Source organism: Python bivittatus, unplaced genomic scaffold (genome assembly GCF_059951505.1).
Source record: "Python bivittatus isolate LINGU-HERP-01145 unplaced genomic scaffold, Pbiv_v1 ctg000220_np1212, whole genome shotgun sequence".
NCBI classification, from domain to species: Eukaryota; Metazoa; Chordata; class Lepidosauria; order Squamata; family Pythonidae; genus Python; species Python bivittatus.
The window spans coordinates 9,230,427-9,256,981 of record NW_028277048.1 but is presented as its reverse complement, the minus strand read 5'-3'; the positions used below and the strand labels follow the sequence as shown (position 1 = coordinate 9,256,981).

The following is a 26,555-nucleotide window of genomic DNA, read 5'->3' as shown; positions in this document are numbered from 1 at the left end:
AATGCAGCTCACACACACTCGCGCACACACACTCAGATACACAAACACGCGCGCACACACACGGCGCCGGGAGGGTGGGAGCGCAGCACAGTCAGACGGGCGAGCCGAGGGGAGCGATGAGGATCGGCGCCGCCGGGGGCAACCGGAGCCCTGTCGCTTGCGCCCTGGGGGCGGCCCGGTACCTCCTGACCCGGAATCCCACTACCCCACATCGGGGTTCGCGGTCGTCAGGCTGCTGCCTGCTTCTCGGACAGTCTCAGGGGTAAGAGCCTTGCTTTAGCCTCCCCCGCAACCCCCCCCCCCGCAACCCAGTCAAATTACTCCACATACCCCATAAATTGGGCTTCTTCACATCTTCAGCGCCTTAGATTTGACGTTTTACTCCTCAGAGTTGCCACCATTCCATCAGGGATTATCACCTTCTCTAAATTTGGCCTTCCTTCCTTCCTTCCCTCCTTCCCAAGGATTTTGTCTTTTCCATTTTTTAACTTGCCTTGCTCTTCATTTGCTTTCTCTCCAAAGACTTGCCCTGTTCTTTTCTTAATTCCCATCCCTCTCCTTCCAGTTTTCCCATGCCCCCCCAGAGGTTGTTGGATTTTTTTTTTAATCCAAATTGTTTATAGGTATGTATGTAGGAAAGCTGTAGTTAGAGCCTAGCCTCCAATTAGAGGTGGGGACTCTTGGCACAAGGAGACAAACAGTTAATGGGAAAGTTTGTTTGGATCCTGAGGGTGTTTCTTGAGAACTGCTCTCTTTCCTCTCCCCAGCCTCCCTTCACTGGGGCTGCTGTTGGTTTGCCCTGAGAAACAGCAGTATTCACACCCTAGTAGGCACAATGAAATTACAAGTGTTCCCTTGCCTTTGCCAAACTCTTTGACAAAGCTTCTGCATGCCACATCTTGGACACAGCATTATGAATGGCCATCGTACTTTCCTGTCAGGGTCTTTTTGACTCTTACAATATGAAACAAGTCCTGTTGGCTCCTCCAGTCATTTGAACCCTAGATCCCTAGATGTTATTCAAGCTGTGGGGAAGGATTTACGTGGTTATCTAGGAGCTGATCTCAAGGCACCTTCTTCAAAGATGGTGTGCAGAGGAATCGTGGCTCTCATTCCCTTGGCCGGCCTCGAGGTTTCTGTTTCTTCTCAGAAATGCAGTCAGAAGACTGGATCCCAAACTAGTGCCTCTTAGGGTTAACAGCTAATTAGGCCATGTTCCTCATATAGGGTTTTTGGTTTTCAGTTTTTGAAGCAGGGCTAGTTAAGAACTGCTGCATTCACGCCAAATGCCATAACCTAGTGGCATGCTGTTATTTCTTTCTCATAGTTTATCTCTTTCTCTCTTTGTTTCTCTCTCTCTCTTTCTCTCTCCCCTTTCCACAGCAACGTTTGTGTCCTCCATAAAGGTGAACATATCAACTGAGCCCCTTTCTCCTACCCCCACCCCAACTTGGTATCGTGTCATCCATTTTCTCTGCCAACAGGAAGAAAGAATCAGAAGACAAAGAACAGCAGAATAATATAATCCATTGCAGGTTTCCAGAGAGGAGTGTCCACCATGTTCAGTCTGCACAGAACCACATGGTCAAATTAATCTGGCACCAGACAAACTATGGAGAAGACTCCTGTCAGCTGCACTACCTCTTTCTGATTCCACAATTCTTGATCTGAATACAGAGTTGGAATACTGTTTGGCAGCAAGTTCTCTAATACATCCAGATTTGTTAACATCCACTGAAGAAAGCTTGGATATTTTTGCACAGGAGGGAAAAACATCGCCATCCTTATTGGAATAAATATTTTGGTATGCCTGGATATTTTAGACAGAACTAATCTGGATGGCTGCATTCCTACTGAGACCCTCTAAGTCACTGACTTGTGGTTGCAACTGACCAAAATAATCAGCCGAAGAACTCTTAGACAGCCCCTATTTTCCAAAAGTCTTAGAGCGTCGTGGGTTTGGATGGTGACACAGCTTCCACAACATGGCTGCAGGAGTGGCAACCTGGCTGCCCTTTGCCCGGGCAGCAGCTGTGGGCTGGCTCCCACTGGCCAAGAAGCCTATGCCCAAGCCTCCTTTGGACAAGAAACGCCGCCATGATGAAATCTTAGTGGTCAACGTTAGTGGAAAACGCTTCCAAACTTGGAAGAATACCCTGGACCGTTATCCAGATACCTTATTAGGCAGTTCTGAGAAGGAATTCTTTTATGATGAAGATAGCAAGGAATATTTCTTTGATCGTGACCCAGAGATGTTCCGGCACATTCTCAACTTCTATCGTACAGGTAGGCTCCATTATCCCCGCCAGGAGTGCATACAGGCCTTTGATGAAGAGCTGTCCTTTTACGGAATCATCCCAGAGCTGATTGGTGACTGCTGCTTGGAGGAATACCGTGACCGCAAGAAGGAGAATGCGGAGCGCCTGGCTGAGGATGAAGAAGCCGAGATTGCCACGGACACTGCCTTGCCGCCAGATAGCACGTTCCGTCAACAGCTCTGGAGAGCGTTTGAGAACCCCCATACCAGCACCATGGCTTTGGTCTTCTACTATGTGACTGGTTTCTTCATTGCTGTCTCGGTCATTGCCAATGTGGTGGAGACGATCCCATGCCGGCCACCTCCTGGGAAGAAGAAAAGCGAGTCCTGTGGAGATCGTTTCCCCAACGCTTTCTTCTGCATGGACACAGCATGTGTCCTCATCTTTACCTTTGAGTATCTCATGCGGCTTTTTGCTGCCCCCAGTCGATTCAAGTTCATGAAGAGCGTGATGAGTATCATTGACGTTGTGGCCATCATGCCTTACTATATTGGGCTGGTGGTGCCAGAAAATGAAAACGTCTCTGGGGCCTTTGTGACACTGAGAGTCTTCCGTGTCTTCCGCATCTTCAAGTTCTCACGCCACTCACAGGGCCTAAGGATCCTGGGCTATACTCTTAAGAGCTGTGCCTCTGAATTGGGCTTCCTCCTCTTCTCCCTCACTATGGCTATCATCATCTTTGCCACCGTTATGTTCTATGCTGAGAAGAGCACAAAGGAGACCAACTTCACCAGCATCCCTGCTGCCTTCTGGTACACTATTGTCACCATGACCACACTTGGGTGAGTTGCCCACTTTCAGACCTGATCCTAAGGCCTCAGCTCCCCACCATTTAGCTTATCCCTTTCCCTGCTCACCTGGAAAAAGCCTCCAATCACATTTCTTTTGGAAGCCTGATTTTCAGATTGATATCTAATGGCATCCTGACTTCCCTGTTAATCAAGGCACCCTAAGTCCAGGCTGTCATCAGATAAGCTGTGGGATTTAAGAGCTTCTCAGTTTCCATGGTAGAAATGAGAGCCAAACGATTAAGAGATGGATAAGCACTGAATCCATACAGGTCACTATGTTGGTTTGGAAGTTAAGTCATCTGCAAATGGATCCTGATAGCCTCTTCCCCAGACTCTCTTATAAAGTGATGGCAGCAAGGTGGCTCTGCCAAATAAAAGAGAGAACATGTGCCTTCACCTTTGGATGATTCTGAGATCAATGCGGCATTATCTTCAAGGAGATGCTGCCAAAAAAAAGTGTCTTTATCCTTGGGGGAAGGTAGGGAAGCACCCATATGAGAAAAACGGAGATGGGGCCTATTGAGGTCAAATTAGTGGAAGTTGCAAAATAAAAGGAAAAGGGAGGGAGGGAGAGGGAGGGAGGGAAGGAAGGAAGGAAGGAAGATTGGTTTTAGGAAAGATGTGTGAATGTGTGGACCTTTTCCCCAAAAAACAGAAAACACCCTTTTGTATCTGCTGTGGATGAAAACTTTAGCCTATTCTTTCAAAAATAACATCTCCTCCATTTCATTGTTCTGCTCTACAATGCACTGACTTGATTAGATGGCTCTGTGTGCTATATAGAAGCACTAAGCTTCCTTTTTAAACTATTACATTGGGGAATATGCATTCTAGAACTGTATCCATTCTCTGGAAAATGAAAATGTGATTTTGGGTGCAGGTGGGCATGCATGCTTGCCTATTGGAATTTTAAACATTGAGACTAGGAGTCTGGCATTTCTGAATGTGAGCTGCCTCCAGAGATTTACTTTCCTCGGCCAACTGACTGATTCTCTTTTTCCCTCTGGATTCTGCTGGATATCATGTGTGACATTAGAACAGGAATAGAAAATCTGGTGTCTCATCAGACGTCTGCATAACATTTTGGTTCCAGTTTATTTCTGGGCTTTCCAGGTTTATTTCCTCATTCCATGGTGGTGTTAGTATGATCGCTTTTAGTATCAAGTGATTCAATCAAGTTATTATTAAGTTATTAAAATCAAGTTATTATTGATTTTGTATCATACATAAGTACTTTATAATTTACCATTAGCAAGAGACATGTTCCTCCTCAAAAGGTTTATTTATAATGTAAACAAAGAGAATTTGAGGGCTCATCAGAAAAAGAGAGTTAAAAGGAGAAGTGTGAGCAAAAGCAAGGTGTGGATGGATATTTTGAAAGATTCAGGGTGGTATAGATTTGATATCAAGTGCTTTTTGGAAGTCTGCAGGAGCTGCTAAGGTTTATTATTAACAAAGGGCTTTCCTGTATTCCAGTGAATCATTGCTTTTGGCATCTATTTTTGTACCAAGTGGATTCTCAGCTGAACTGGGATGTTTTATCATTACTGGGAGCTTTCAGGCTGCCACAGGAGTTCAATGTAGAATCAAAGTTGGTGAGTTTTTAAATCCATCAGCTTCCACCTGGGAGAAGTTATCCAAGTGTGTTGAGACTGTGTGAGGCCTGGATTTATTTTTATTTCTCATTCTCCCTGTAAGATGCTCCGAGAGTAGTACGTCTGAAATTACCCTCATTTTATCCTAACAACAGCTCAGTGGAGTTGGTCTAGGGCAGGATTCCTCAACCTTGGCAACTTTAAGATGGGTGGACTTCAACTCTCAGAATTCCTCAGCCAGTAAGGCTGGCTGGGGAATTCTGAGAGTTGAAGTCCACCCATCTTAAAGTTGCCAAGGTTGAGGAACCCTGGTCTAGGGTGAGAGAAAAAACATTTGGAAAGGAGAGAGTTAGTGGAGAACCACAGGCAAATGTCAAGGAGAATTGGAGAATCTGGTCAGATATATTGGGAGTGTTTTCAAGAGTTGTCCAAAACAGTCCTGAGACCAACTATTAATTTCCAAGAAGAGGGATCTCAGGCTTCACGCCTTCCTGGAAGCCATTCTCAGTCTGTCCGACCAAGTTTCCTAAATCCCCTTGACATTTGCCTATGAATCTCCACCAGCAAAGGACAGGAGAAAGAGGTTTTGACTAGAGAGAGAGAGAGACCAAAAATGTAAGTGAAAGATGGTTAGAATTAATGCTGTTGTGACATTATGTGCATTCCTAGATATTCGTTATTTAGTGGTAAGGAAAAGAGATTTAACTCATACTCAAAAGCCTCTTTGGTATTACTTCTATGCATCAGAAAGAAGTTCTGCTGCTCTTGAACAGGCACTAGGACTAGACTGTGGCCAAACTGTGGCTGAGAATGAACATCCAGGGGAAAAAAGGAATGCTGGATCAGGATTGAGCTGGCATTTACTGCACATGTTTTGCTTGATTCTGATCAGGGAATGAATGAATGAATGAATGAATGAATGAATGAATGAATGAGGAAAAGAATGATCCATTTCTCAGATAAATGGAGAAAGGGAAGGTATTGATTATCTTACCAACTGGAATTGATGTTGCTGCTTGGAGCTGAGAATCTGGGTGATGGATTTGCTAAGGCAGTGATTAAAAGTCATTTCCGTTGTTCCATATTCCAGAAGTGAGGTAGTAGTTCAGTGCAACAATGGGTTGGCCAGAAACACAACAGGGCCTTTAGGGTGGAAGAAATTAATATGGTGGAAGGGAGCTGTGGTACATGCTCTTTTTTTCATCAGAATGTATCCATGTGGCTATGTAAGTGATTTCCTGACAGTTTTGAATCATGAAAGGGTAGATTGTGCCTCTGGACCAGGGCAAATCCAGCCTTGAGTCACAATACATTGGCTCTGGGCCTGGAAAGGGAGCCAGGCTGGGCCCGAAGGCTGCTCCTGTGGATCAGGATTGTTAGGAGTCTGTCAAAGAGGAGAAGGAGGCAAGGAGCATAAACAGGTGGTGACTAGTTCGGATGAAAAGAATCATCTTTCTCTGATGCACTGCTCTGTCCAAACTTAATGAGAATCCACTGGTTGCTATAACATTTCCCCAGTGTCAGCAGCTGAGCTAGCAAGAACTCCTGGCTCCCCTCCTTCCCGGTCTCCGCTAGGCCTCTGCTGAGAATTACCCTTCCCAATAAATCCCAACCATAATTCCCACCTCCTTTCCTGTTCCCAGCCATGCCACAGAGCCCCGCTTCTCGCTCCACTCTCCTCTCCTGAAATCCAATGGTTCCCATTACTGGGAAGCTTAATTATCTGCCCTGTTCCCATCCGCTCAATTAAGTTTTAATAACTTGCTTGCACTTTTGCCAGAGAGACACCCGCTGTTGGCACACACACACACACACACACCTCCAGTTCCCAGCACTGATGCAAATGTGTTCTGAAGCACATCGGCGAATGCCGATTTCTGCCTCTGTTTCCACATAAAGGGGCATCAAGGCCTCTGAGCTGCTTTTCCCTCAGGAACTGGGCCAGGAAGCTAGGTGTCCTGGCATCCTATTTCGTAACCATCTCGGCCCAGAATAAAGTCTCTCTTATTCCTCACGGCATTCTCCCTTGGCTGTTCTCCAGCAGCCCTCACGCAGCTCTTTCTCTTTCTGCTGGGCGCACATGGACCAGCCTTTGGCACTTTCAAACCTTAAGCAGCAGAATATTAAACCGGGCTCATCGTTAATCACCACAGTGATCACGGTGGCTCTGCAGCTCTTTCAGCCTGGCAGAGGCACAGCCTTTTCCCTCCTCCATGAGATCCCAGTAGGACTCCTTTTTTCCTGGGTGGGAAAACCCCTTCTGGGGTAGAATTTCTTTTTCTGGGGGGTCAGATAAATCAGGGTTCCTCAACCTCAGCCACTTTAAGATGGGTGGACTTCAACTCCCAGAATTCCCCACGCTGGCTGGGGAATTCTGGGAGTTGAAGTCCATCCATCTTAAAGTGGCTGAGGTTGAGGAACCCTGATATAAATAACAAATAAAGAATGCCTGCTGTTGTCAAATATTACCTTTGGTGTGCTTTCTAGCAGGAATGGTGTGCTCACTGCCTTCCTGCGGTCTTTGGCCTACGACTTTAGTCACGCTGGCAGGGAAGTTATGGAACTGCGCTCCTGAGATAGTGGGAAAGAACCAATTTGGGGCGAAAAATGAGCAAGTCTCTAGCTTGTTGTTTCTGTTCTCTACCTGTAAAATGGGAATAGGACTGAATTACCTCGCAGGATTGATGTTCATGCTTAATGGATCCAGTGAATCATATCAAGCCATTATGTTTGCTGCAACAGTTGGCCAGTTAGTTTAGATCAATCTGTGACACTTACTGTCACAGTGCTAGGTCGTGCTGCCCCTGCAATGACCTCGCAGACGTCTCCTCTTCTGCACATTTTCTGAATGCGTGGATACCTCTCAGGCTCCAAAAGGGCAGTTCAGGGTCCTCCCTAACTTTGGTCGTGCTTGCCTGGAAGGATGGGAATGGGAGTCTAACACATCTGGAGGGAGGCTGGTTGGGGACGGCTGGCTCACCATCTCCAGGGCACTCTTGCCGAGCCTGATCTGCTTCCATCCTTGCTGGCAGTGTGCAGCCACTCTTATGCCCAGGGCCTGGGTGAAGCTTTGCTTCAGCTTTCCATTCTCCAGCCTGACTCCTGGACAAACATCCTCCATTATTCAGCATTCCTTCTGTGCCACCCTGCCAGGGGCACCTAGCTTGTCTTGCCCCGAGGAAGTATGAGTTATACATACTTCCCTGGCTGCCTCTCCCCCCTCCCCCTTCCTGTCTCTTCTCCTTTCTGTTCCCGGTACTTTGTCTCTTTTCTGTCAACGTTCTGCCCATGGACTTCTTGATACTTAACCACAATCCCCTGACAGCTTTCCTTCCCCTCAGTATTCTAGCCCTCAATTCCTAGCTTGCTCAGCTAACAGGACACCATCCCTTCATGCAGGAAAGGCGAAATTAAAAATAGCTCTGGGGTGCGGCAGCCTCTTGAATAAACAGGTGCCCCGCCACAGAACCGGCTAGAGAAAGGCTCGATATACATCCGGCTGCTCTTGTATTTGACATAGTTCCATCTTAGTGTCAAAGAAGAGGAAAACTCATTGCCCCCTGCCTCCCCCCCCCATTTTTTCTCCTTTTCCCCTAAGGAGTTTCCAAAGGCATCTTTGGCTGTTTGTCCACTTCTGCTGGGGGCGATTCCAGTGCTGGGCTTCCCCAGTCTGGATGCAGCCAGGTCAGCAATTTTGAGCTTTTATTGTTGTTGCTGAGTAATTTCTCTTTATGGGCTAAGTCACTTAATGTGTAACCAAAGGGAGGGGAATGAAATAAATAAATTTCCAGGCAGTGAAGGAGCGTACGTAGGAATTGTATTATTTATAGTAGGACCAGGGAGAGAGGAGAGAACTGGCTGCCACTGAAACAGAATTCTGATCAAATCCTTGCATGTAAGAAAGGACGGCTTGTGGATGGGACGGATTCAGCTGGGAAAAGAGGGAAGGGGGCTAAATTAAGGGGTGAGGAATTATCAGGAGGGAAGGTTAGCGAGGATGAAGAAGAGCTCTAGCTGCTCCCCGGTTAGCTCTACCTATCTGATCAGTTCTCCGGCCTCACACAAGGAACTAGTGGTGGGTTATTTCAAAACCATTAAACCCAAGAGACTTCAAATTCTTTCCTCACTCCATTTGGGCAGATGGTAGTGTGCTCTGATTTTCCTTCCTTGTATTTTCTTAAATTAAAATCCGGAAGCAAATACCGGTGAGGTTAAAAAGTTGGTAGATGCCTGGATTCCCCACCATTTTGGGGGGAAGGCCCTGAATTCAGCTGCAGTTATAAAATATACAGTGCACAAAGCCGCTTAAAACCAAAAAGAAAAGTCAGCCGCTCTGCCCCCAACCTGGCTGCATTAGGTTAAATCTCCCGTCCAAGATCAGCTTGCACCTAAGCACTAAAAAATTGTCTAAGATTTCCAGCCTTAGGTTTGGGACACCTTGTAGGGATGCAGTTTATGGATTAGTATGAAATGGGGTCCATCTCAGCTCAGCCATAGAACCTATCTCGAGGGCTCGTGTCAGAGCTTCAGCTGGGCATGCAATAAATCTCCCTCTAGGAACACCAATACGGGCTCATGAGCAAACAATTCAAGGACGAGGCTCAGATCCGTTGTGTATATTGTGGATGCGAAAGAAGATCTGTTCTTGGTGAAGAACAGCTACTGCAGAATCTAGGAATCTAGCCATATTTGTGTGTTAGCTCCAGGGTTTAGGCCCCGCATTTGTTTCCCACCCTTTCATGGCAATGGAGTTTATTTTGCCTGTTTTCATACTTGGATGCTGATGGCACATGCAAGGGGTTTTGGATTATGGTCTTGTCTGGTCTCAGACTTTTCTCTTGCCACTTTCAGCCCTTGTAACTGAGCACGTGGGAATAAGGATTAGACAGTTTCTGAGGTTTTCTCAGTACTCAGTAGCCACACCCATTTCTATCTGTTGAGGGAAAACATGGATACGTAGAACCCAAACTCTGCACAACAAAATGCAGCTATGTGATCTTAAAAAAGAAAAAGAAATGAAAGTATTCACACCAAAGCTTGCATAGTGATTTTTACTTTGCACAATATATGTTGCTGTTGCTTGGAGCTTTTCACCATGACTTCTTAGGCTTCTGAGATTACCAGGCATAACCATAAGGACTAGACATTTGTTTCTTTTTATAGTGAAAGCTGAAATTCTCAGGAACCTCCACTGTCCAAGAACCTCATCTGCCCTTCCACAGAATTATGGCACATACATTGACCTGGGCAGGGTTGAACAAACCCTGGCACCTTTCTGTTTAGAAATAAATCTCAGGCAGAATTTCATAATAAGGGGCTGCCACTGAACACACTTGATGTGTAGGCCAGATGGTAAGGTCAACTAGCTGATGGAAAAGCAGAGTCACGAGCATGTTGGGGGGAGGGAATGCACCCTTTTTTATGCCAGCAGCTATCAGAAGGGCTTTGAGGCTGGGAGTGAGGTGATGGGTGGCAGTGGCAACATGGCCAGAAAACAGAGTTTAATTTGCTTTCTCCTGGCCTTTGGCTAACCAGAGCCCTGGTGGTGTTTGCTGAATCACTAACTCCGTTGTTCTCTGAATGCTGTATCGGTTGGCTGCCAGGCTGTGGAGGGCTCCCAATTTCTGCATAAGTAGATGCCTTGTCACGAGCCAAACCAATAGTTCATGCTGATCCGGTATTCTCAGGTCTCAGATGGACTCTCTTGAGACTCCTTCAGCATAGATCTTTCCCAGCGCTATCACAGGAATGGCAAATGCTGAGGTTCTGACCCATGGCTCTTGACTTGCTGTGGAACACGGACTTTGTTCCTGAGCTGCAGCCAGTGCTTGGCCTCAGAAGATCTCCATGGGCTGCCCAATCAGCAGGCCCCCTCCCTGTTCTGCCATAGAATTATTCCCATCCTGCTACTGGCATGAGTCTTGCCATTTGGGTGCCTAGAGTGGAAGTCCCCTGCCACGAGGAAGTCTCGTTGAAAGGAATTTGGGCTCAGTACTAATGAAGTGGGCCTAAAGAATAGCCTAATTCAGTCAGTCAAAGGCCGAGGCCAAATGGCTTGATTCACATGTCACACTAAGCCATGCTTAGTGGTTTATTGGCTCAACCATTGGCTTTGTTTGCTCAGTACACGAAACCATAAAATGTGGTTTACAATCCACAGGTTGAGTTTTAGCTAAGCCATAATATGGTTTACTTCTTTATGGCTTAGTGTTGTGCAAACCCACCCAATTGTGATTGGTTTAATAAACCATGGTTAAGCGAATGATGGCGTTGCATGGTGTATGAACCCAATGAATGACTTCCAATGCTGTTTTAGGTAGTGAGGATGAATAGGATTGTAGCCTGAGTCTGCCCTTTTATTCTGGGTTTCCTAATCCATAGCTTTCTTTGAACCAGTTTAGAAGCTGGCACCAGGATCTCCAAATTATTGTTATATTCATGTCATTGGGAACTCTTTGTGCTTAGAAGGAAGTCTGAGCATATGCAAAAGGTTCTTCCTCAACCACTGTTGAGAGGGAAGTTTTGCAGATTGTTGCTTGTGTTTCATGCTGAACTAGAAATCCAGGTTGCAGAACAAAATCTGTTTCTGTGAAAAGAGGCACATTTTTTGAGGCTTGAAGTGCTTTTCCCTTGGCCCGTCTGGACAGGCCATACTAACCCTTCAGGTGGTGCTTTCAAGTAGGTGGATAGATAGCAATAGCTGGGAAACTAATGTGGGATGTCATCCAAGGAAAACAGAAACGGAGCCAATGTCTTCATCCTCCATTCAAAACTTGCTACAGAAATTTCCTTTTATTCAACACAGTCAGTTCTCAGCTACTTGCTTTTGGCAAGCACTTTTTCTCTTGAAAAAGGGTTTTGCAAACTAAAACACCCTGGGATCAATCACTTGCTTGGCTCAGAAGACCTTTGATGCATTTTAGGTGGTGCACTCCACCTTTGAAGGAAGATCATTCCCACCTCACTCAGCCAGTACAGCCAATGGTCCCGCTGGCCAAGGATAGTGGGAACTGCAGCCCACTGCGCTGCGAGAGCATCAGCTTGGGGAATTTTGTTCTTAGTTGTTTTCTTTAGAAAGTCTTGGTGATGCTGTTCATTCTACTTTTTGGATCGGTGTGCAATGGTGCAAACAAAGCACCCTGTCTTGAAGCCCATAAAGCAGCCATTTCTTCCAGAATCCTGACTGCTTCAAAGTATTTCCCAGCTCTCCATATGTGCATTTCACCTCACTCGCAGTCTCAGCAGGAGTGCCATTTGTGCATGAACACGCGCATGCAGACGTTCTGGATGCAGCTGTTTTAATGTTTCAGGGAGGGAGGGGGTTTTGCTCCTGCTGGGCTGCTATGCAAAATACCCATTTTGAAGCCTTTGCAGCTGCAGTCTATAATCACACAAAGCCATAGTGTGTTTGGTTTTGGCTTAATCTATTAAGGGAATCCAACTATTGTGGTTTTTAAACCCTAATTTAGAATGCTAGTGAACTTGGCCAGTGGTGGCTTTTCAAGCAATCCTTTCATGGGTTGGGGAAACATGGTTGATACTGAACATAGTCACTGCAATCTGGATTGCCTCTTTAGTGGTGACCATGGTTTTGAAGAAGGAGGGTTAGTTACCTAATGTCCTGCCTTTGAGAAGGCCCATCTTTTGGTGCTCCACAAGGGTGTGATTCTGATGGTTTTGGAATAGATCCAGAGTCCTGGGGTGGAAGAGCCGGTGACAGCAGCAGAGGCTTGAGAAATGGGCAGATATGCAAACAGAGGAGCCTTCTAGTGCCTTGACAAGAATGAGATTTATTGTAGTAAATGTTTTCTTCAATACTGGTTTATTTATATGTTTCTGCTACTACCACAAATTGGTAATGCTACAGTCCTATAGCCATTTGCCAAGGGTAAGCCCAGTAGAACTCAGTGGGACTTGTTTTTTTGAACTTATACTAACGTTTTATAAAAAATGAGGAAAGAGATCTCTGCCGCATGGATCGTGCGCTCTAGAAATATATCCAAAAGAAGGAATTTAGGAGACAAAGGGAAATGAAGACAGGGTTCTGAGGGAAAAATAGTAGGAGACTGAATTCATGCTGCCCTATCCTAAAACGATGATGTTTGATATGGATTCTCACAAGAATTGTCCTGAGCAGGGATAATCTTTAAAGGACAGCAGATATCAATGTTTTTTTGTAAAGGGCAACTGATTAATCATCCGTTTCTTAAGCAATTCATGTATCTATTACATTAAACTAGTGTTTTGCAACGCAAACTCAGACTCAAAAATCGACATTCATCAGCCAGTAAAAATGAGACAAATTGAGGACATTTGCCTAATTTATTTTCATTTCTAACTCTGCCTTAGCATCTGATGGGAGAGTCATGGGACCCTGGGAACTTTTACTCAGCCATCCCTCTGGATCCTGAAATTTTAGCAGGCCCTCACAGCTCTAAGGAACAGAATTACAGGTGTAGGGATTTTATTCCCCAAAGCATAGCTGTTGTTCTCAGGATCTTTATTCAGCCCTGTTGTCCCCTACTTTTTTTTTTTTTTTGCCCTTTCACTGTGTTTCTATAGAAGAGGGTTGGAAAATATTTTGGTATTTGAAGGGCAGGGCTGTGATACAAAGTGAGCATGTCAGGATTTTCTAGGGTTTTTTTTTTTTTTTGGTATTTCTGTAGGACTTGCATTGTTTTTTCTTTGCTTAATACAAAATTAAACCCAGGAAACTATAAAACTGATGCTTGATCATTGTGACTGGAGGCCACAAAATAAAACGGGCACCACAGCATTCCCAGGGCTTGGGTTGCATATCTGTGTCACAGAAAAATTATGTACAGAGCTCTTGCTAAACTATATTAACACAACAGAACCCAAATCACCCCCAATTATGGAAAGGTGGCTTCACTCAAACACCTTTCAAAGGCAATTTGATTTCTGCTGGTTAATCCATGCAGATTCTAGTGGATTAAAGCAAAGAATTCCTGCAGCCCTTTGTGCTTGCCAAACTGATATAGAGCGAGAGTGCCTCGTCGTACCACCACTGTGGCTGAGCAATCTTTATTTTTGTTTCTTTTCCAGTACAGATGCAAGCAGGCTTCTTTTTATCAAAGGATATGAGAAGTAGTGCATCCACCACAGGGGAAACATGCGCTGACAAACCGAATCATATCCACATGCACTCACACCCGCTGCCCCAAATCATCATTCCTTGTGGAGGACATTACCACAATAAAATTGAGTGGGGCTATTGACTCTCTTGGCTCTCTTAACAACAGGCCCGGCCAGCAGGCATGCAGTCAATGCATCAAAACATCTTTCCAAGTCCCTTCTTCCATCCCATTTCAGACATGGGGGATTTTGTCAGTCCAGTTTTTCCAACTCAGCCTACTCTCTGTTCATCACCTCTGTACTCTGACAGTCTGCAACACAAGGTTACTGCATCTTCTTTCCAGTGGAGTGGAAATGCTGTGAGTTGGTACCTAGGGATTATATGAATATTTCATGCTATCCGTATTTATAATCAGTGCCAGCAAAATATATCCTTCTTGAATGCAGAAAGGAAGGATCGTATGGTATTTATTTTACAGCCGGTTGTCATATTTGTTTCCTGTCCGTTGCAAAATCCACTCTTCTCCTTGATGTCTGCAAAGTAGAAAAAGACAGACATCCAAGTTACGTAAAGAGTTTCTAATTACCAACTTGCCTTTGCTTTGATCTCCTCCCGCTCTACCCTCCAGGTGGACAGAGGCTGAACATTTAACTTGACCAGAAGGAAGCCAGTCAATCTGAAAGTTAGAGGTGTTTCTCTGTAATAATAAAGATTGGCATTGAAGCTGGCCTAAGACATTTTACCGTTTCTCCACTTGGTGCTGTGCAACCAGAAAAATACCCCCGGGAAGAAGTATCGCACTTTTCCTGCAACACCGCAAAACGTTACACCCTTTTGAATTGCAAGCCATTTCTTTGGTGCTTCCTCTTCCCATATACAGTATTTCCATTTGAGTTGGTTGTTCAATTTTCCTACCTGGAGCTGGAGCTCTCCTTTCAAAGCAGCTATGGCATGGCTGCAGCATTGTGGTCCAACTAATAGTAAACAACCAAAGAGATTGCAATAAATAAACAAGAGATTGCAGGAGTCATCCTGAAAGAGGAAGGGCATGTTTGCATGACATGTTGAGGGGAAAATATAGGCAATGAAAGCACGAGGGGCAAGAGTTCTAATGCTGTTCTCTCTCTCTCTCTCTCTCTCTCTCCCTATGCTGTGACATTTTCAACTCACTGTGTCATGCAAGCTCACAGTAAATGCCTTGTTGCATTTGTATGGCCTGGTAAGTGTGAAATCTGGGGGAAAATGTGGGGCACTGGAAGTTAAAAATGCCACTGCATGTGTGGCTGTTACCTAAAGTTTTTTTCCTCCTCTGCATGGTGTCTGGATATTACCTCAGTTGTCTAGGGCAGAACAGACCAATGAGTTGGTCTTGCAGAAGTTGTTGGAATCCAACTGTCACAGTCAGTGGTCAGGGTGATGGAGGTTGTTGGTCAACCTTTGAAAGGCTACTAATTTTGGCCCCTGCTCCACAGTTTTGTCTTCAACTAATGGGCTGACTTTTACAAGTGAGTTGACCCCTGATCGGTTGCTACCTTTTGTGAGGGACGTGGGCGAGAGATCTTCAGGGCTATCTTCTTGCTTCTGTCACCACCAACTGTCAGGCTCTGAGGCATCTGTATCTGCTTAACATTGAAAGCCATTTTTCAAGCACAATTCTCATGGAGTCTCTTTAACAGGTTTAACTGAGAAGAAAGGGAGGGGTTATAAGAAATCCTATTTCTCTTCTAAAACCAATAGTGCCAGAATTCATTAAGGTGATCCTTCCTTCCTTCCTTCCTTCCTTCCTTCCTTCCTTCCTTCCTTCCTTCCTTCCTTCCTTCCTTCCGTGTGCATAAAGTCTTCCTGTGAACTGATGAATTGGCAGGTCCCTTCACTGGTAGTAGAAGAGCCATGAGTCCTTGCAATGGGTCAGGTCCTGGCAGGTGTCCAGTGATGCCAATCCCCCCCAGCCACTATCCAGTGGTGTCCACAGGGGAGTCAAAACAGGCAAGGTAGCAGGCGTAGCATTACAATTGAAGCTCTCCCATATACACCTATACAAAAGGAGTGGGGCTGGATTGTGTTACTGCCACTAACTGTGGCTTGAGATCAGTCACTTGCTCTTTGACATCACCTACGTTTTTGGAGTTTTCTTTAGTTTGTTCTTTATTTTTCCTAAAGCAGAAAGATTATGGGATAGAAAAAGAAGAGAAACAACAGCTTCTGTTCTTCAGATAGAGTGCTATTTGATACTCGTTTAATAGTGACAGCTCTTCTCTCCCCACTCCTAAATATAATCCTGAGAATTGGAGATTGGGGTGGAGGCTGAAAGAATACTTTTCAAAACTTGTGCTACCCACTCTATTTATTCCCTCCCTCGCCCGTACCTACGTTGAACTTCAGTTCTGTGGTTTTCCTGGGAGCAAGAATGAATGTTAAACCAGTTTGATTGCAGTGCAGATATGCCTTGAGAAGAACAGATGGGTGGGGCAGAAGAGACTTAGCTGGGGGAAAATATAAGCCCTGGTCCTGAAATCATGGAAGGTCTTTCTAATGGCTGTGCATTGTATCTAGTAATTTTCCCTAAGGAGGGGAGTTCTAAATAAATAACTTATGCTGTACTGTAGTTTCAACAGAGCCTTTATTCTTACCCCAAATGCACTTTGCTGCCCTAAACTCCAACAATAGTATTCCTGATCTTCTGGAAAGTAGAGGTCCAGAAGGTATGTCCTGGAGCAGGAGGGAACAGATCCCATGCAGCCCTGTTGCTGAGGTCTGTTGTGGTTGGAAGATTTATTGTAGCTTTCCCCATTGGCTACGCTGGCTGGGGATGATGGGAATGGGGGTCCAGCATCTCCGAAGGTCTATTTTGTCCGTTCTTTTCATTGCCCTTGAAAATGAAGGATTGTCCTTCAGGTCTTCAGTGCTTGGTGTAATATTCCTCTGTGGCTATTCCGAACCCCTTGTTCTTTTGCTTGTATAGCAGCCGCACCTCCATCTGCCACAGTCCCAGGCCATTTGCTCTGCTGACTGAGGCCAATGCAAACTGTAGTTTCAAACATCTGGATCATGCCAGGTCAAGAAAAGCTGCTGTGTAATCAAATAATCCCAGTGTGGTGCCTTGTTGAAATTATTTGCTATCCATTCACATGCTGTTTCCTCTAGAGTTCTTTGCGACTATTCTATAAAACTTCAGTCAGCCTAAATAAATTATTTGGCCTTGTATGGGTTTTGAGTCTTTTGTACCCATTTTAACAAAGCAATGATAGGGTCAAGGGAAATGTGACATTTCGATGTTTTTGTTTCATCTTCTGAATCTGCTATCATTAGTTATTATTTCTTTGATATAGTAATCATTTGCTAAAAGACTCACAGTAATGGGTACTCCTGGTTCTTCTTTTTCCCACTCATTTTTTTCTCACAATAACCCTGTGAAGTAGGTTGGAAGTGTGGACAGACCAGGACTAACCAATGACCTTTACCACTGCAGTTACCCAATTCTGAATTTGCCATGACATCCGAGTGGCTAATTATGAATTGGGAGGGACAGTCCATTTGACTAGGAATTGTAATCTAAAATATCTGGAGGGCAGTGATTCGCTTACGTCAGAACCTTCTAATGGTAATCCGAATTGGAACCAAACATTCAAGGAACATTTTTTTTTCTGTGTGCTGATTAATAGGACTTCATAAGATGAGGGTTAAGGTGATACCACAAGAATTCCAATGAGAACTTTTGCTTTCAAATGTGAACCTTATATATAGGAATTCCCTTAGCTGCTTGCTTGCTTTCTTTTGCCCTCTTGATGAAGGGGGATGGGGGGGTTGTCTCTTTTGTGATGACAGAATAACCTGCCCCAGTTATTGTTTGCCCAAAAGCTACTAGCATTGTTATTAGTGTGCAAATCCATGTTCAAAAAATGAGTTATTTGTACATAGATACTGGGCTTAATGGTCTCTTTTGGTTAGTAGTGGGCAACCTTTTAATAGCCAGGAGTTACATAGCATTTTGCATGGGTTATGAGGACCACAGTGGTAAGGAAATGATGCAAAGTGTGTTTGATTGTGTCACACATATGTGAGGATTTTCTCTTTTTTTTCCTGGATTTGGGAAAAGAGAGGAAAATAAGAGAGAATGGGTGTGTGTGAGAGAGGGAGACAGAGAGACAGAGAACAAGTTAAGACTACTTTAAAGTTTAGGGCTTGTACTAAAATGTTCATCTATTTCATACCTCAAAATGGTAGAAAAGCAGACCACTGAATTTTGGCAATTTTGGATCAAAGGAGTTTCCCTTGGCCATGAAATAAGGGGCACAGATTTTAGGCAATAACACTTTGCTTTCTTTTTTTGGGGGGGTGCCTTCGAGTCAGTTTTTGACTCTTGGCGTCTGTCTGGAAAAGTTCCTGCAGTTTTCTTGGCAAGATTTCGGAAGTGGTTTGCCCTTGCCTGCTTCCCTGAGAGAGAGCAACTGGCCCAAGGTCACCCAGTTGGTTGTGTGCCTAAGGTGGGATTATAACTCACAGTCTCCTGGTTTCTAGCCTGATGCCTTGACCACTGGCTACATTTGCTTAATATTATTAACTTGCTTAATATTATTAACATATTAATAGTATTAATACTATTTTTAATATTAATAATATTAACATCACAATATTGACAGGCAATCCTGCTGCACTTGAGATCATCTATTCCTTTGGCAAAGTAAGCCTTGGATTTCTACTCCAAAGCCTTGCCTTGTAGGCACCACTGCTGAGGCTGCCTTGGCTGACGCTCATACCATTTTCCAGATGGGTAAAAATGAGTGTGGAGCAGGGAATCATAGGTAGTGTGAATATATGTTGGAGGGGGCATTGATGCTGAGAGGAAGAGAGAGTGGCGGTCAAGGTGGGGACCATCATGTCTAAGGCCACCTTGCTGATGATTTGAATTCAAAGTTATTCAAGGGCCTTTCATTTTTAAAAGATTCTTTCCTTGACTTCCGGGGGAGGAATGGCGAACAAGCACCTCTCTGAATGAGCAGAGATGACAACCATGGCAAAGACTGAAGAACCCATGAGTAGACTGGTTCTACAGAACCTCTCCAGGTAAGGAGAGGACATGTGCTCTGGACGGCGGCTCCTCACAAGGAGACCACAGGACAGTGGTCTCCCATGGGTTTGAGTGCCAGGAGACAAAGGGAAGCTATCATGCTCTCAACCGCGGCAGAACCTTTTGAAGGACACTGGGTTCACTAACCTCACTTTTTAATCACTTTAGGAAATTACCTATTTAACTATCTTAAGGCTATTAGAGATCTTCAAAATGACAAGTTTGACAAACTACCTGGTGAGTTTACCTTCATTCTTGAATAAAAGAAAAATTAACTTTAAGCTTAAGAATTTAAAGAATTGGAAATAAACAGCAAAAAGGTAAGTAAGACTTTGATCCAAGAAAGTTATAAACGAATTAAGGGACCAGACAAATGTGGAATATTAGGACTTTTACTATAAGATTTTGGAAATAATTATATAAATAAACCACCTTTTATGGGAACTAAATTGTTTTGTCTATCCTAAGTCATAACAGAAATTCAAGACTTTATGATTTCAGAAAATGGACACTAGAAGGGACTAAAGATTCCAGGCAGAAATGGAAAAGCTGCAAAAAAAGTGAAAGATTGCACTTTCTGTTTGGTTAGTACTGTACTGAAATTTACAAAATGACACAAAACATTATGACATTTGAAATACTCTAGATCTTTGAAGAATGGGGTCAGAAATTAGCAGCTACAATGTCAGCAATGATGTCTGCTTCTATGGATAGACTATGTCCAAAAGATGTCAACGAAGGAATGACATATGTGAAAGGGAATATTTTGAGAGATTTACAGGATAAAGAGGTAAAACAAATTTTGCCTGATGTAGGAATATTAGAACCAGAAATACTGGAAAATTTTAAAATAGTAGATTATAAGACAGAGAAGACAACTAAGGTGGAAACACAAATGACAAGCCAAGAGAATGACCTGGATAAGGACTTTCTACTGGATATACAAAAGATGTTGGTTAAATCCTTGAAAATTAAAATGGAAATACAAATGATAAACCAAAAGAATGACCTAGATAATGACTTTTTATTGGATTTAGAAAAGAGGTTTGCTAAAGCCTCGAAGAAGCCTTTGGGAATGGGAAAAAGAAAAAGAAAAATTGAAGAGAAATCAAATCCTATGACAACATCTGAATGAATTAAAGATCAAGATTGTTAAAAGTAAAAAGAATATAAAGTGGGTTTGTCTGACCAAGGTTAAAATAAGACATGTTTCTATAAGCCTATGATAACCCTTTATGGACTTCTTGCTGACACCAGGACTGAAAAGTTGATGATTTATGGATTTGCATATGGATAAGCGATGGGTTATGGGAAGAGAAATATTTGTTTGTAACCTTATATGGGGTGAAGAGTTATTAAATTTGTTTATACTTATGATGAAGATTGGAAGTAACTTCTTTAAATACAGTGGTACCTCGGGATACGAACTTCATCCGTTCCGTGACTCTGGGCGTATCCCGAGTTGGTCGTAACCCGAAGGAAATTTCCCCATAGGGTTCAATGTAAATCCGGTTAATCTGTTCCGCCCTCCGAATTTGGTCGCACCCCGAGGCAAATTTCCCCATAGGGTTCAATGTAAATCCGGTTAATCCGTTCCGCCCTCCGCCCGAATTTGGTCGCAACCCGAGGCAATTTCCCATAAGGTTCAATGTAATTACCGTTAATCCATTCTGGCATCCACAGACCACGCGTCGGGCGGGAAAGCGGCCGGGCGCGGCGTGGTGCGGCGCGAAAACGGCCGGGTGCGGTGCAGCGCGGCGCGGCACAAAAACGGCCCGGCGCGGCGCGAAAACGGCCTGGCGCAGCGCAGCGCAAAAACAGCCTGGCGCAGCGCGAAAACGGCCCGGCGCGGTGCAGCGCAAAAACAGCCCGGCGCGGCGCGAAAACGGCCGCGGACCACGCGGCAGGGCCGGAAAAACAGCCGCGGACCACGTGGCACGGGCGGAAAAATGGCCGCGGGCCACGTGGCATGGGCAGAAAATGGCCGCGGACCACGTGTCACGGTGGAAAATGGCCGCCGATCTGGTTCATACCCCGAGGCGGAGTTCGCAAACTGAGGTAAATTTTTGGGGCCGGAGCTGGTCGTAACCCGAAAAATTCGCAAGCAGAGGCATTCGTATCCCGAGGTATCACTGTATTTATTTTCTTTTTCTTACTTTCTCTTTTCTTTTTCCTTTTTCTTTCCTTGCACTTTTTATTCTTTCTTTCTATTCTTTTTCTCTGAGTTTAGTATTTGCTTTTACTATTGTAATCAAAATTTTCAATAAAAATTATTTAAAAAATAAAAGATTCTTCCTTCTCAACTTCTGAAGCTTCTGTGAAAAGGCTCTCTTCATCATATAAACAAAATGGAGAGCAAAGCAAGAACATTAGAAACATATAGAACAGTGGCAAATTTAGCTTAGAAAGCAATAGGTGAGGTTTTGGATTGGTCTGCCTGGAACTACTTGGAAAATAAATATCTCAGAGGTTCAAGAAAGAAAGAAAGAGATTTGCGTCAGAGAAGATATTGTAATTTCTAACCTGCTGGATCAATGGTAGCCCTAGAAATCAGATAAAGGAGGGGGTGTTAATGTGTGCCTGGATATAATTTGGGGGAAGTTCATACTTCTCTGGATCAACAGGAATTGTCACAGCAGCATAAAGCAGTCATTTGACTTCATATAGTTTGATTTATTTAGACAATATTTTGCTCAAGCTCAGACATAAGGGTTTAGGAAGGAATATTCCTGAGAAAGAATTCACATGATTTCAATCATGTAGGAACTCTCCTTTTGTTTTACAGAATCCCAAAGTCTACCAGTGTTGAGCAGAAATGTAAAATTGTGGCTCCAAGAGTGGAACCTGACACAAGGTGGTGGCCATGGGGCTAGAACCCATTATGTACAAACACAGTGGTTGGCCTAAACTACACCTGTGGCCCTCCAGATATTAAACTGCAATTCCCAGAAGCCCCAGTGGTGAAGGATGTTGGGAATTTTAATTGAACAACAGCTAGATTCTAGAATCATTTGGGGGGACAGTTTGATACATATATAGAGGGCTACAGGTACTTGATTCCTACACTAAATTCTCAGCCTCAGTTTTCCTCCTGATCTACAAAATATGACTGAGAGAGAAGGGTTTTAGCTAAGGTCAGTTAATAGTAATGATTTTTTAATGTTTTAAGTTGTGTCTACATAAAATTCCATACGATAGATGGGAAACACAAACTAGAGGAACTTGTCCATTGAAGAACAAATTACTGTGCAGGGTACATCAGCTTTTTTACTGTTATTGTTGTTGCTAAGCATTTGGGAGTACAAAATCTTTGCTGATCATTACAAAGCAAGAGGAATCTGATTTAGCATCTGCTCACCTCTGATGAACAGGTCTTTCATTGATCTGTCCCCATGAACTCCATATTAGCCTTTCTGTTCCTTCCCTTGTATTTTTCACATTAACATTCATGTCTGTAAATTCCTCAGGACATAAATGCTAACAAAAATCCAGACTCACACCCTGAGGCTCATAATATCAATTTCAGCTGTAAAGAAAAGAGCAAAGGACAGGAAAGGAAAGGAATTGGAATGAAAGGGTCTAACAAAGAAAAACTGTTTAGAGCAAATTAGTAATATGTACTTCTGGTTTGTAAGGATGAGGATTTGATGTCTGAGTCAAAATCTTATCAAAAGAGGTATGTTCTAAAGAGTTAAAGGGGGAAAGAGAAATATTATCACAAATGTTGACTTGACCCATATCTGATGTCTTTCAGATATGTTGGGACTGCAACTCCCAGAATTCCTAGTCAACATGTCTTTCAGCCAAAGGTCAGAAATTCTGGAGGCTGGAAGGAAAAGGGAATCTCTTCTTTATTCCAGGGAATTTTTGGCATGGAGGGCAGTAACCAAGAAGATAGAATCTGCAAAAAAGACAAAATCTAATGTTAAACATTCCAGTTTTATATATTATATATATTAATCCCCTATGCAGATTTTTTTCCCAATGGCATAATTCATACTGATCTTGGCATTTAAAACTGGTGAAGTCTTCTAAAAACACAGAATTGTAGACGTTAAAGCAAGATATTATGGGGTAGCGTACAAGCGAGTTGATGGAACATGGTGGCTAGCAGCCAAATCTGGTGAGTTCCCACTTCTAAGCTCACCTCAATCATTTATGTGAGGTGGTCTTACACAAAGCCTAAAGGTAGCTTGTCATGTGAAGCACACCAGTCATCATCATCATCTTTCCTGGATGATATCTTTCAAGGATTTTGAATATTCTTTGCCAGAGCATGGTGAAGAGGCTGGACAGGGAGACCTATAGCTGAAGAATGGTTAACTTCCAAGAATTCCGGGCCTTGGACCAATCAGGATGGAATGTGGGAGGCTGCCTTCCTTTCACCCACCCCTCCCATTGGTAGGGTCAGCTGATGTTCAGACCCCTTTGGAGGAGTGTGTGAAGAACAAGGGCACTTAGAATCCTGTAGATGTTTGGCTATCTGTGAAACATTCCCTCCTGCAACCTCGCCAGTGGAAATCCATTAGGGCACCACCAGCTAATGACATTTGGCGGTAGTAAGTCTATCTTCCATCCAAGAGGGAGTCCTGATCAGACTGAACTTTCAAGCCCACAAAAATGCTAAAGGTGAATATTAATATTGTGTTCTAGCATAGCCATTGTTCAGTCTTCCATGACTGAATGAATGTTGCCAACTGACCAGAAGCCTGGTCTGCTGTTTGTTGTAGGTTTTGGATAGCATCTGGTACATAGGAATTGTCAGGCAATGTTTGGGGGCATGGAGATAAGCAGAGGCTTCCTGAAGAACTGCCAAGACCCCTTGACTTCTGGAGTCCAACACCCCCTTCCCTTCCCTCCAGTGAGAAACAGCCATGTGGGGATTCCAGAGAGAGCACTGTTTCCCCAGCTGTCCTGAGATCCTTCATCCTTTTTCTTTTCTAAGGCTCCTCCCATCTGAAAGTATGGCTTTTGGGTTCTTTTTTCCTCCAATGAGCCTTTATTTGATTTATTCCTGCTCCCATTCAATTAGTCATGTCATTTCTGAGCATATTTTATTACATAATAGCAGATCACTTTAGTTAGATTAATGATGTTGCTATATAAGCTATTTAGCTTTCTGCAATCTTCTAGCACCAGTCCCTGTCCCAAGAGAAGGTGCTGTGCCGGCTCACCGAAGAACAAAAAGGACTGCCAGTGTCAGTCAGATCGATCTTCCTTCAGGCCGTTGTCCTTTTCTTGAGGGCAGAACTAGACGTGATGACAGCAGACCTCTATCTTCAATGTGGGTTCAGCTGAGCAGAAGAGGAATGGCTGGTGGATCGCAGGGGAAGTGCAGGGAGGGGGATCCTTGTACCGGAATAGAGGACAAATGTCCATGCTTTCCCCACACTATTCCTACCTATATGAGATTTTCTTTTAATGATTGCATCACATCATCACACGCTTTGGTCCTATTAGATGTTTTACTCTAAATGCTTAGATCCATCAGGATGCCCCAAAAAGAACCCAAAAGCCATCATTCAGACCACTGCCCGTATCTTGATGGGTTTTATCAGAGTCTCATAATCTCCTACCCCTTTCCATTTTTCTTCCATCCTGATTCTTCCATGTTCTTTATGAAAAAATTGCCTCTGTTCAGAGCAGGAACTACTGGCTTTGCTTTTGTTTTGAGAAGATGCGTAACAGTGATAAAATAGTATTGATGGCAGGGGGGCAGACTTTCCAGCCTAATTTTTGAGGTCTGTTTTATCAGACAAAACAGATGAATTAAATCTATTGGAGGTTTAGCACAACTATTTTATTTTATTTATTTATTTATTTATTTATTTATTTATTTATTTAAATGGAAAATGGTGCCAGTGATTTTCAAATTTCGTCTTGGGGACTGCAGGAGCTAGGAGCTGCATACAGTTCTCAGGCTGCAACTGGTCTGCTCTTGGAATAGACATGCTGGAGCTGAATGAACTGATGTGCTATCAGATAACTTTCTTATAGAAGAAGAAACCCTGGGACCATAAGTCAGAGGACTGAGAATCAGGGTTAGCAGCCTAACCAACTGATATTTTGGAAAGGCCCAAACTGGACCTGGAAATTTAATTGCTGTTCTAAATTAGGAAAAGTATAATGAGTCCCAGAATGGATCTAGAACCTGGACAGACATGATACACCTGATAACTCTTCAATCTGCAGCTCTGTGGTTCTGACTGAAGACGTCAGAACTTGCCTTTGCTACCTGGAATTAAGTGCCTAGACTCAGTAAATTATTCAGACTCGCAAGACTTCCTGGTGAATAGCCAAATCATGTGGTCTAAAATACAGATGTGTATGTATGTCATTGCTTCTCCCTTCCAAAACATTGATCCAACCTTTATAGACATGTCCTCCTATCCTCAGTCATACATACTTGTTTGCTTTTTAATATAAGAATTTCTTGTTCCCCAGATTGGTGAGTGAGCCTTTATTTATCTGATGTGTTTCAAAGAGGCAGCATTTTCCATTACTCAAAGCAGCTAGCAATAATAGAAGGCAAGCAAAAATCAAGCAGATTAAAAATATAGTTAAAAGACTTAATGAAAATATCATTTAAAAAACTAGAATAGAACTGCCAATGCCCACCCAACTCAACAGAAAAAATGGCTTATCCGTCAAAAGCCTGTCTCAATAAGAATGCTTGTGTCTGCTGACAGAAAGAAATTAGAAAAACTTGGATTTCATGTGGCTGCACCCTAACCCAATATGCTTACCCTCCATTTCCTGACCAGTATCCTGATGGATCTAAATTGAGCATAAGACAATCCCTACCACGATTCTCCCCATCTAATCCCTTTTTGACAGCCTTAAAATATTTATAGCACCTGAACTGATATAGAACTGTTTGAATGGGTCAAAACACCAGCTTTCTGCTTCCTCATCTGATGAACTAGAAAGTGCTGTGTATAATAAATATAAAGAGCACTAATCTGTGCTAAAACAAACCCAGAATCTTTTCAAGATAATGCAAATAAAGCCATGCTCTGTGACATCCATTTTGCAGAGTAAGCATCTTCGTATGTATATTTGCTTAGTCTGCAATCCTCTGTGCATTTTCTGGAAAGGAAGCCCCATTGAATAAAACGGGGCTTCATTCCAAGGAAAATTGATGAGGATCAAGCTGCATGCCTGCTTCTGTGCTGATCATGAGGACTCGTGTCAAGCAATTACACATAACCCCACCACCAGGGCCTCAGTCGGCACCAATTGCTGATTCTCAACAGCCTCTTCAAACTGTAGGATATTATCAAGGACTGACTATACTTTAGCAAAATTACTCAGTAGCTGTGAGAGTTATAAATGCGGACTGGGAGGTGAGGGAAGACATGAATAAAAATATAGATTCTGATGGTGGATTTCTACAATATATGCTCTGTAGGCCTGACTACAACTACTACGTAGTTGATGAAATGGTTCCTTGGTAATCTGTTGCAATGTACAAAGAGTTCATCTTACTTTCAACTTTAGTCTGGTCCTCCAGGTTGGGTTCTTTTGAAACTACAGTACAGCTCGATTGTTGCACAAGATAAATTGCCAGCAGGACATATCACAGATTTTCCACTTATTTTAAAACTTTTAGCTGAATCAGGCTACTATGGCTCCTTCTCCTTGCTTTCTCCAGTCCTCATATAGTCCTCCTTCACCGGCTAATGT

At 43.5% G+C, this 26,555-nt stretch overlaps 1 protein-coding gene across 1 annotated transcript in view; it reads left to right on the top strand.

Moving 5' to 3' along the window:
• The first annotated feature begins 1,985 nt into the window (after positions 1 to 1,985).
• Positions 1,986 to 26,555, top strand: part of KCND1 (potassium voltage-gated channel subfamily D member 1) — a 58,598-nt gene continuing 34,028 nt past the window's right edge. The window contains exon 1 of the mRNA XM_088137829.1: positions 1,986 to 3,100. Coding sequence (XP_087993955.1) covers positions 1,986 to 3,100 — 1,115 coding nt within the window. The remainder of the gene's footprint in view (positions 3,101 to 26,555) is intronic.